At 45.3% G+C, this 12,135-nt stretch overlaps 1 protein-coding gene across 4 annotated transcripts in view; it reads right to left on the reverse strand.

Moving 5' to 3' along the window:
• Window positions 1-12,135, reverse strand: part of NEK6 (NIMA related kinase 6) — a 76,296-nt gene that overhangs the window by 16,284 nt on the left and 47,877 nt on the right. For all 4 annotated transcript variants that reach the window (XM_087704569.1, XM_087704567.1, XM_087704570.1 and 1 more), the window contains exons 5-8: window positions 10,116-10,226; window positions 4,740-4,848; window positions 3,537-3,644; window positions 444-538 (exon numbers count right to left, since the gene is read on the reverse strand). In XM_087704569.1, coding sequence (XP_087560695.1) covers window positions 444-538; window positions 3,537-3,644; window positions 4,740-4,848; window positions 10,116-10,226 — 423 coding nt within the window. The remainder of the gene's footprint in view (window positions 1-443; window positions 539-3,536; window positions 3,645-4,739; window positions 4,849-10,115; window positions 10,227-12,135) is intronic.

Consider the following 12,135-nt stretch of genomic DNA (forward strand, 5'->3'; position numbering starts at 1 on the left):
CTGGCTGAATTGCTAACTGCTTATGTATATTTAACCCCAATGTTTTTAGTGCTTGTGTTTTAAAACAATTAAAACCATACTCTGGTTTCTCTTCAGATTTGTATAAAACCTTTAACAATGATTCTACTGCTTTTCATTGTAATATATCTTTTCCCCTCTGTATTGAACTGTAAGCTGCGCGGGGATATTTTTAATTGTAATATCTTCCTTTCCGTATCGAATTGTTACGTTGCACTGAGGTATTGACTCAAGATAAAAATGGGAAATTAATGACCACTCGAAAAAAGGTTGTAAAATCGGACCGGGCACGCGGGCGGCCTCATTTTACGACTGTCATAACTTAGGGTCGTGGTGGGAAAGATACATCACGGTTGTAAGTTGAGTGCTACTTTTTTTAATATCCCTGGTTCCATATGATTGAAAAGCAGTTAACGGAAGCTTACCTCGTACAGTAAACAGCCCAAAGACCAGATATCTGATTTAAAATTATAACCATTTTCATGTATTCTTTCCGGGGACATATAGTATGGTGTTCCCACTGAAATAGACAAGTCGAGACAAGGAAATTAGAATCTGCAAAGTTTGGCTTTAAGGAAAGACGAGGGACATGGAAGCCTGCATGCCAAACGGCATTGCCCCGAAAGGGTACGACAATGCCTGTTCTTTCTAGGGAAAGCCTGACTTTTTTTGTCTTTTGGCCTGGCTCCAAAAAGGAGAAGACTGGGGGCAGTGGGGGAGGCTTAATGCTGCACTCCAACGACGTTGCCCCCAAAGTGCACGACATTTGTCTCTTCTTTCCAGGGGGAAAAAAATCTGGCTTTTTTTGCCCTGGTGATCAAAACCGGATCAATCGGAACATCTGTAGAGGCTCACTTCTCGCATGATACTTGTCTGAGATGGGATGGGTTCTCCTGCTTGAGCAGGAGGCTCGACTAGAAGACCTCCAAGGTCCCTTCCTGTCCTGCCCTGTCTTGTTCTCCCTCTCCTCTCTTCTCATTCTATTCTATTCTATATTCTCTTTTCTTCTATGTTCTGCTGTTCTATTCTATTCTAATTCTCTCCTATTCTATGTCCTGTCCTGTCCTAATTTTAATTCTATTCTAATTCTATTCAATTTTAACTGTTCTATTATATTCTATATTCTCTTCTAATTCTCTTCTCTTCTGTTCTGTTCTATTCTATTTTATTCTCTATTCTATTCCTATTCTATATTCTCTTCTCTTCTATGTTCTGCTGTTCTATTCTATTCTAATTCTCTCCTATTCTATGTCCTGTCCTGTCCTAATTTTAATTCTATTCTAATTCTATTCAATTTTAACTGTTCTATTATATTCTATATTCTCTTCTAATTCTCTTCTCTTCTGTTCTGTTCTATTCTATTTTATTCTCTATTGTATTCTATTCCTATTCTATATTCTCTTCTCTTCTATGTTCTGCTGTTCTATTCTATTCTAATTCTCTCCTATTCTATGTCCTGTCCTGTCCTAATTTTAATTCTATTCTAATTCTATTCGATTTTAACTGTTCTATTATATTCTATATTCTCTTCTAATTCTCTTCTGTTGTGTTCTGTTCTATTCTATTTTATTCTCTATTGTATTCTATTCCTATTCTATATCCTCTTCTCTTCTATGTTCTGCTGTTCTATTCTATTCTAATTCTAATTCTCTTCTATTCTATGTCATGTCCTGTCCTATTCTAATTCTATTCTATTCTATTCTTCTATTCTATTTTATTCTCTACTCTATTCCTATTCTATATTCTCTTCTCTTCTATGGTCTGCTGTTCTATTCTATTCTAATTCTAATTCTCTAATTCTCTTCTATTCTTTGTCCTGTCCTATTCTAATTCTATTCTAGTCTTCTATTCTAGTCCATTCTATTCTCTATTCCTATTCTCTATTCCTATTCTATTTTCTATTCACGTGGAATTAAGGAGAAATGCCGTAATTGCGAGGACAATTAACCAGTGGAGGAGCTTGCCTCCAGAAATCGTGGGTGCTCCCATCACTCGTGTTTTTTAAAGAAGAAACCGGACAGTCACTTGTCTGAGATTGAATAGGTTCTCCTGCTTGAGCAGGGGGCTGGACTAGAAGACCTCCAAGGTCCCTTCCAGCTTGATTCTATCCTCCTGATTCAAATGATTCAAAGCTCCAGAGTTGACAAAGCTTTCGAAGTTTCTCCTGCCAGCTTTCGGCTGAAGCCGGGCCTCACCCCTGGATATAGGCGGGTGGCACATGGTGCTCCCCAGCCGTCTGTGTAATTTGCTGTGCCGTGCCGGAGACGTCTCCCCATCTCCGTGAAGAACGCGGCGGGCAAATCTTCCATTTTTTCTTTCATTACCCCGGCATGTCCTGTCACTTAATTTTTATGTATGCGATCCTTCCTGACAAATTTGATCCACCGGCAGGTAATGTGTTTGACGTAAATCCTCTTCCTTGCTCTAATTATGGCTTCTGTTTCTGACAAGGCGGCGTCTGCCCTGCCGGAGCTGGGAGTACACCTGTCAGACAAGTTGTGGCACTGCCTAATGCCCTTTTATGCCGGTTTGATGTTGGCAAATACGAAGGAGGAGGAGGAGGGAGGGAGGAAAGGTATGTGTGTGGGGGGGAGGGGAGAAAAATAATAAAATTAGGGGCATTTATTTGCATAAGCTCTATGGCTCCGCACATGGGTTGCCAAACCTTCGATGTTAAGAGTTCGGGATGGTTGCCGAGGCAACAGGGGAAAATAAAAAGGAGTCAGGATCATGGACAAAAATCCAGGCCACGGAGCAGGGGTGAAATTTAGCAGGTTCTGGAGAACCGGTAGCAGAAATTTTGAGTGGTTCGGAGAACCGGCAAATGCCACCTTTGGCTGGTCACAGAGTAGGGTACAGAGTAGGAAAGGGAGAAGGAAGGGGGGAAGGGAAGGGAGAAGTAAGAAATGAAATGGAAGAGTGAAGATGGGAGAGGAGAAGGGGAAAAAGGAAGAGAGAAAAGAGGAAGAAGGGAGAAAGAAGAGAAGAAGGGGGACGGGAGTAGTGAAGGGAGAAGGGAAAATGAAAAAGAGAAGGGAGAAGGAAGGGGGAAAAGAAGAGAGAAGTAAGAAATGATATGGAAGATGGGAAAGAAGAAGGGAAAAAAGGAAGAGAGGAAGGATAAGGGAGAAAGAAGAGAAGGGAGGAGAAGAGAGTAAAGAAAGAAGAGGGGAGGGAGAAGTGAAAATGAAAAAGAGAAGGGAGAAGAGAGAAGGAAGAGGAAAGTGAAGGGAGAAGAAAAAAGGGAAGAGTGAAGGAAGAAATGAAATGGAAGAGGGGAGATGGGAGAGAAGGAGGGAAAGGGAAGAGAGAAAGGAGGAAGAAGGGGGAAAGAAGAGAAGGGAGGAGGAGAAAGTAGAGAAGGAAGAGGGGAGGGAAAATGAAAAAGAGAAGGGAGAAGGAAGAGGAAAGGGAGAAGGAAGAAGGGAAGAGAGAAGGAAGGGAAGGGCTAAATGAGGACTACCCACAATGCAGGCCAAACCAAGTGTTAAGGAGGGGGGGGGTCTCCCCTGCCTTACCTAAGGAATGTGCTGCAGTGGTTTTAGAGCTGAAGAAGCGTCCCAGGCCGAGGTCCCCCAACTTCACGACTCCAGTAGCTGTGATGAACACGTTAGCTGGTTTGATGTCTGGAAGAGGAGAGGGAAAGGGAAGAGAGAGAGAGAGAAATCAGAAGTAGCGATTCCTGGATCCGACAGCTTCCCGTTTCTTCTTGAGAAATCGACCTGCCCTGCGGGCTGCTTTGATCCCCGCACAAGATATATGCAGGCCCTTCTTAGCCTCTTTATCAGCTGTCCTGAAAGCTTTATTCATTTTATCGATTTGTTATATTTGGATGACGTCCTGCTCGCAGCTGAGCTCGGGAAAAGGGCCGCCAGGCCATTCAAAACGTCCCCGCAAAAACGGGGAAGAACTCAAACGGCTTAAAACAGCGTGATTCCACCAAGCGTTAAAATTGCTCTGAAGATCGCTTTTATCTCCCACACACACACACACATACCACAGACTTTTAACTTTTCCAGAAACCTGAAATCATAACTGCGCAGAATACTTAACTCCCCTACTTAATTCCGATAACGTCCAGAAGGACGATGGAGAGAAACAGGGCGAGCTTTTCTGGCACTCATATCTTCCTAAAAATCTTTTTTTTTCCCCCCTAGGGTCCAAAACCTGCAAGGTAAAAGGTTCCCCTCGCACACACGTGCTAGTCATTCCCGACTCTAGGGGGCGGTGCTCATCTCCGTTTCAAAGCCGAAGAGCCAGCGCTGTCCGAAGACACCTCCGTGGTCATGTGGCTGGCATGACTCAATGCTGAAGGCGCACGGAACGCTGTTCCCTTCCCACCAAAGGTGGTTCCTATTTTTCTACTTGCATTTTTTACGTGCTTTCAAACTGCTCGGTTGGCAGAAGCTGAGACAAGTCACGGGAGCTCACTCCGTTATGTGGTGCTAGGGATTCGAACCGCCGAACTGCCGACTTTTTACCCCCAACACGACCCCCCCAATGTATGCCACGGAGGGGGGCTGCTCCTGAGTTTTTGGCCCAACGGCGGGTGGAAATTCACCTCCGTACTTATTGTGGTGGTGGCCCATTCAGACGGGATGCTTTGCAACTGCCCCCCCCGCCGCCGCCTGCACATCAGTGTAATTGTTTGGCAAGGCAGAATCGCTTCATAATTGCCACCGTTATTCCGCCAAAAAAAACCCCCACCAAATTCAGGTTACCTCTGTGCATCACCCTGCGGGAATGCATATGTTCCACCGCGCTGCACAACTGCACGAAATATTTCCAAACAGTCCGTTCTGGGATGAGCCGTTTCTGCTTCTTAAAATACTGGAAGGGGGAAAGTAAGACCGAAAAATAAATTAAAAAAGACAAATGAAACAGAGCACATGCCAGATGAAAGAAGCAGAGCTCGTACACGTATGAGACACAGAGAGACAGACAGGGGGAGGGAAAGAGAAAGAGAGAGGTAAAGAGAGAAGGGGGAGTGAGAGAGAGAGACGAGAGAGAGAGAGAGATAAAGAGATAAAGAGAGAAAGACAGAAAGAGGGAGGTAAAGAGAGGGAGATAAAGAGAGACAGGAGAGAGACAAACACAGAGAAAGGGAGGTAAAGCGAGAAAGAGAGAGAGGGAGGTAAAGAGAGAGAGACCAGAGAGAAAGGGAAAGAGAGAGAGAAAACAGAGAGGGGGGGAGGTAAAGAGAAAGAAAGACAGGTAAAGAGAGAAAGAGAGAGATCAAAGAGAGAGGGAAAGAGAGAGAAAAAAGAGATAGAGAAAGAGAGAGAGAGAGAGGGAAAGCAAAAGATAGAAAGAGAGAGGGGGAGGTAAAGAGAGAAAGAGAGTGATAGACAGAGAAAGGGATGTAAAGAGAGAGAGACAGGTAAAGAGAGAGAGAGAAGAGAGGGAGGGAGGGAAAGCAAAAGAGATAGGCAGAGAGAGGGGGAGGTAAAGAGAGAGACAAGAGAGAGAAACAAGAGAGACAGAGCGAGAGAAAGGGAAAGAAAGGTAGGGAGAGAGAGAGGGAGAGAGAAACAGAGAGAGGGAGAGAGAAACAGAGAGGGAGGGAGAAAGAGCGAGGAAGAGAAACAGAGAGAGAAACAAGAGAGAGAGAGAGAGAGAGAGAGAGAGAGAGAGAGAGAGAGACAGGTAAAGAAAGTGAGATAGACCAGAGGGAGAGGGAAAGAGAGAGAGAAAAGAGATAGATAGAGAGGGGGTGAGGTAAAGAGAGAGAAAGACAGGTAACGAGAGAGAGAGACCAGAGATAGAGAGGTAAAGAGAGAGAGAGAAAGAGAGAGAGGGAGGGAGGGAGAGAGAGAGAGACAAGAGAGAGAGGAGGAGGAAAAGAGAGTGAAACACAGAGAGATCCCTCTGGCCAAAGTCCCAGAGCCCACCAAGAAAAGGATTTCGGTCCATTCCAGATTTTAACCCCTTTTGCCTCTTCAACCCCCCCCCCTCCGAGATGAGCGAGGGGCTCATTAAAAGCATTATGGAAACGAAGCTTCAATAGGTTTGACATTTTGCAGTGGACACCCATTATAATTAGCCTTCGTCTTGTTAATTACCTTGCCGAACATATTTAATGCCGGAAAACAACAAATGCCTGCAGAGCTATGCCTGAGGAACAAAGGACGCGAGGGTTTTCCTGTGTGCGGGAAAGGGGAAAATAAATAAAGCCGAGTCCTGGATATTCATGGTGATTATTAACGTCGCCGGGAATCTTCTCTGCCTGTTTGCAAGCGAGCAGGTTGTTGCGATGAACTCCGCTTTCTCCGCCACTCAGAAAGAGACTTGCGTTGAGCATGCAAACACCGTGTTAGAAGCTGGAGAACGTGGGCTACAGGGGGACCTTGGACGTTGGTGTCAAATTAACCAAATCTCTGTATCTCTGTCCAGATCTGACCTTAACCCCAAACAATATCCTCTCTGGAAAATCCAGAATTCCGCTCTTTTTAAAAAGTTGCAGATCTGCGTGGCGTGAACCAAATGCTTCCAAGTCACACGTATATTTCTCCCGCGCGGACAATGGAGCTGGCCAAAGGCTGCAGACCTCCTCCTGCCCCTGCTATTTTCCAGGGCTTCCCCCCACCCCAACACTGGTGCAGCTCTCAGCCCAAACTGGGTTACAAACGAAGTGGGAAGCTTTGACGTCCCTGTTTCCCAAGCTTGGCACCTTTAAGGTGTGCGGACGTCAACTCCCAGCATTCCCCAACCAGCACTTTAAGATGGGTAAACTTCAACTCCCAGAATTCCCCAACCAGCACTTTTAAGATTTGTGGACTTCAACTCCCAGAATTCCTCAGCCAGTACTTTTAAGATTTGTGGACTTCAACTCCCAGAATTCCTCAGCCAGCACTTTTAAGATGTTCCAAGGATTGGATACAGAATAATAAGAGTTGGAAGGGACTTGTAGATCATCTACTCCAACCCCTCCCCCCAACCAAGCAGGAGACCCTATATACCATTTCCGACAGATGGCAGTTCATGGGTGGACTTGAACTCCCCAGAATTCCCCAGAGAGTACTTTTATGAGGTGTGGAAATGGGATGGAAAGCTGGGACATCAGAAAGTTCCTGGATCTACCATTTACCCCAGCGGTCTCCAACCTTGGCAACTTTAAGACATGTGGACTTCAACTCCCAGAGTTCCTCAGCCGGCTGGAGGTTGGAGACCCCTGATTTAGGGCGCGCCAAGATCACTGAAATGACCTCCTTTTTTTAGGATGTGTTCATTTAGTTTTAGCAAAGGAAAGTATGATCTTTTCTACAAGGGGATGTTGCCAATTTTACTCGTTCACCTAGTATTTTATTTTGAGCTGTTTTCAAAATCAGACTCCTTCTTTTATGGCCCAAACCACAGAGCCATCTCCACTTCCAATCTATTTTTAACGTTAAGCCACTACGCAATTCTTGGTGGTTTTTATCTCTGTCTCTGAGAAGAGCCATCCCAATGTCAGGGCTGCAGCCATCTTTTCTGTTGGATCTCTGGCCTGCCACACTTTCTATTATTCTACTAGGCATTTTCTATGGTGGGAAAATGGAAGGGGGGGTTGTATGGAGTTAGACACTATGCAGCCATAACAACATTCTTTCTAGAAAGCCAAGGTCATCCTTTGTCTTGACACCTCTGCACCTGACCGGAACTGGATGAGTGGAAGCTGTCAGAATGGCAGTAGGAGATTGGACCACGGGATGGACTTGTGGGTATGGGGGCAGGATCTTGAACTTTCAACTGGGTGGGGAAAACCTGGAAGCTTTCAGATTCAGGTTTTCCCAGATGTGCCAACATGGCTCTCTTCATAAATTGGAACTTTGAGCAATACTTTGCCTTGGACTCTGATTTAATTTTGGGTGCTATTTGGAAACACTAGGGTTTATTTTCAGGGGTGTCTTGTTTTTCCCATGCATGGGAGGCATACTTCTGCTTCCTCGTGGTGGGGCAGGAGGCTGCATGGTGCCAGGGCCACCCCCACAAGGCAGGGGTGTGGAGCTGCCCCATAAACCCTGCACTGGCTTACTTCAGGGCACTGGAAACCAGGCCACCCATGTCCCAGCGCCTGCCTCGGCTCTAGAGGCTCCCACCAAGCAGGACCCGGTGTAACCACCAGCCCACTTTTTCCGTTCGCTCATGGCCCCTGCCTCACCACGTTGCCGCATCTCCGACACCCCACTCGGCCTCCTGCTCCACTATGGCCACACACAAGCAGAAGACATAGGTCAGCAGGTGTGTGGGCTTCTGCTGTACCTGGCTATTGATGCTGCCGCAGCGAGGCAGATGTTGGGGTGTGGATGGCCTGGCTGCGGGGGCACTGAGGTAAGCCAGTGCAGAGTGCGTGGGGCAGCTCCACCACCACCCTGCCTCACCTTTAGCAATCAGACAGGTGGGTGGCCAGTAGTGCAGGCTGTTAAGTAGGTCTTATTTTGGAGGTAGGGATTATATTAGGTGCAGGTGTAAAACATGCTAGGTATTATTTTCAGGATGGGTCTTGTTTTCAGGGAGACAGACAGACAGACAGACACACACACACAGCTTCTATTTCTTGACAAAAGAAAAAAACACTTAAATCATTCCCCTGGCTCAGCTGATAAGGGAGGAGAGCTTGTGGCTTAGAGGTTAACATAACTGCCTAATATGTAAAAACAGCCAAGGTATCCAAGCCCAGCCCAGAATCCAAGTAAGAGTATGGCTACCTGATGAGAGCTAAAGAGCTTGAAATAGATCTATACTTGTCTCTCTTCATTTATTTATCAGCACAAATGCAACACAAAATAGTTTCCTGCCTGGAAGGCTCCTAGGGTGGAGCTGAAAGGCAAAAGGGAAGCAGTATGCGCCCTCCCATATTTGGGCATACCAGGTGCTTTGAAACAACACAATATAAATAAATAAATATATAAATACATAAATAAATACATAAATTTGAATCTGGGCTGCTTTGACATAACACTAAATCATTTCCTTGGCTCAGTTGATAAGGGAGGAGAGCTTGTGGCTTAGAGGCTAATACAACTGCCTAACATAAAAACAGCCCAGGTTTGAATGCCAGCAAGGGTATGGCTGGCTGATGAGAGCTAAATAGCTTGAAATAGATCTATACTAGTCTCCATTTATTTATCAGCAAAAATACAACACACACACACACACACACACAAACACACACATACACACACAGTCTTCTCCATGACACTGTTGGAGAAGAGAAGAAAGTCTAGCCGTTATTTACTAAAAATTGTGGGTTTGCTCTTGCTTGAAGTATCTAGAGAAGACGACTCCAGACCACAATTAACAATCTTCTTAAATGTCATGTCCAACAAGATTTCCCTGACATTTAACAGTAAAGCCCATGTTCTCCAATGGGTAGTATAGTTAGCAACCCCAAGTTACACCGGTTTTATAATGCTCATAAATAAGGAGAGCGACAGGGCCTCCGCTAAACAGGGGCTGGGGCTTGGCAAATATATGAATGTGTTCGCCAACTGTTCGCAACTTCTTCTGAATCTTTTGGCTTGGAAGGAACGAACGAAAGAAGGAAGGAAGGAAGAAAAAATGGGTGTGAATTAAGAAAAGGAAGGAAGGAAAATGGTTGTGAATTAAGAGAAGGAAGGAAGGAAAGAAGGAAGGAAGGAAGGAAAATGGGTGTGAATTAAGAGGAAGGAAGGAAAAATGGGTGTGAATTAAGAGGAAGGAAAAATGGGTGTGAATTAAGAGAAGGAAGGAAGGAAGGAAGGAAGGAAGGAAAAACAAATGCAAATTAAGAGGAAGGAAGGAAGGAGATGGAAATGACAGGAAGGGAGGGAGGGAGAGAGGGAGATATGAAAAATATCCTGGGTGTGAATTAAGAGCAGGAAGAAGGGAAGGAGGGAGGGAGGAAGAATGGAAGGAAGGAATGGAGGGAGGAATGGAGAGAGGGAAGTATGAAAAATATCCTGGGTGTGAATTAAGAGCAAGAAGAAGGGAGGGACAAAGAATGGAAGGGAGGGAGGGAGGGAGGGAGGGAGAGGGGGAGGTATGAAAAATATCCTGGGTGTGAATTAAGAGCAGGAAGGGAGGGAGAGAGGGAGGAAGGGAGGGGAGGGGATCACAAACCTTCAAGCTGACCTCACCTTAATCATCTGAGAGAGATCCCCAGCATCTGCAAGCTCCAGGACAATGTTCAGTTCGTTGTCTTCGATAAATGAATCCAAATACTTGATTATGTTGGGATGATTCAATTGCTGTCAAAGCAGAAGGGAGAAAAAGGGTGCATGAATGAAAGGAGACCTGAGAAGCACCGAAGAACTCAAGGGCCTGAGATTGAACCCAAGGAGAACCCTCCAAGCGGAAGAGACCATTCAGGCGAGGGGAAGATTCAAAGGAAGCAACCTCGACAGATAGCTCTCTAGCTGCACCAACCCAACGAAGGGAATTCATTCACTGCTCTCTGGATCACCGGCTCCACTACCCTACTGGGGAAGCTCTTCAGATGTTTCTCCTAACCTTCGAGGAACGTTGGTCTGAACCAGCCTTAGCAGAAGCAAGAAACAAGACTCCCCGGCACGAAAAACCCCTCTTTATTTACCTCTTGTGAATGAATGGCATGCACCCACCGAAAAGTCCAGGCAAGAGTCCTTCTAAGGGTTAACTGCAGCAACAGACCTTATCAGTTCCTTGTGATAATTGCTAGGCTCTCCCAGCCGAAATTAAGACTTTGTGGCACGAAACACAAGGAGCAAACTCTTCAGAAATACGAACTGTTGTCTCCTACGACAGTCGCTCCCTTTTCCTTCTATTTATTCCCCAACCAAGGCAGGGCCATTCAGGGTCCACGTGTGCTTTGCCTCCCGAGTCGACTCCTCATCCTCCGTTGTTCACCTCTCCTAATTGCTCTGCACATACCTGCATCTGGAACAGGCCCCAGCTGTTCTTCCTCCCCACTTATCTCAGCCTCCAAAGGCATTTGCCTCCGGGAAATGCCGGACGGCCGTGGCTCTGTCTCTGCGTCTGATGCAGAGCATCCACCAGAGGCTTCCCCAACCTCCTCGTCATCTGAGTCGCCTGATATCCGATGTCCAACAGATATGTCCTTGCACTCCAGCAAAGCCTTCTCCTACGGAAGCACCTTCCACTAAGTCCATCCAGGGCTTCATCTCTTAGTACCCGGTTGTCAACCTGGCAACCTCCGCTAGTTGGCACCCTTCAAACTTTGATCAAAGCCGAAGAAAGAGGAAGGATGACTCCTCCTCTTGTAAAAACAATACCCCAGTTCAGGCGGCTTCAATTTGCATTCCTGTTTTTAGTAATCCTGTCGCACTGCTGACTCATTTATGACCTCCTGTTATTCTTTTTGAAATGTGTTTCTCTTTCTTCCAGAAGGGTTATTGCCGAGGCCCATTTTTCTCCCCTTGGCTGCTGTGCTCCCAAGTGTGGAATTTAGCATTTCACCTCCGTTAAATTTCCCTGCCGTTCTTCCCCTGCTTGTCTTCAACTATCAAAGGTAGGAAAAAGACGCATCCTCAGGACACAGGTGTCACCAATGACCTCAATGCAGGAAAAGCCTTTCCCCCCCCAAAATTATCTGGAAAATCAACTCTGCCCCCAAGCCCACTGTACCATTCTAGGCGCAAGGTGCAAGCAAGGAAAGATATCTCTCTCTCTCTCTGTCTGTCCATCTGTCTGTCTCTCCCCCTCCATCTATCTCTATCTCCTATCTATCTATCTATCTATCTATCTATCTATCTATCTATCTATCTATCTATCATCTATCTATCATCTATCTATCCATCTGTCTATCTATCCATCTGTCTATCTATCTCTCTTTCCATCTCTCTCTCTTTATATCTATCTATCAATCTATCTATCTATAATCTATCTATCTCTATCTATCTCTCTTTCAATCTCTCTCTCTTTATATCTATCTCTCTTTATATCTATCTATCTATCTATCTATCTATCTATCTATCTATCTATCCATCTATCTATCTCTCTTTCAATCTCTCTCTCTTTATATCTATCTCTCTTTATATCTATCTATCTATCTATCTATCTATCTATCTATCTATCTATCTATCTATCTAGCTAGCTAGCTAGCTAGCTAGCTAGCTCTATGTCTGTCTATCTCTATCTTTCTATATCTCTCTATCTCTC

Source organism: Thamnophis sirtalis, unplaced genomic scaffold, assembly GCF_051295495.1.
Source record: "Thamnophis sirtalis isolate CommonGarterSnake01/CBP01778 unplaced genomic scaffold, rThaSir2_p1.2 scaffold_2, whole genome shotgun sequence".
Lineage (NCBI taxonomy): Eukaryota > Metazoa > Chordata > Lepidosauria > Squamata > Natricidae > Thamnophis > Thamnophis sirtalis.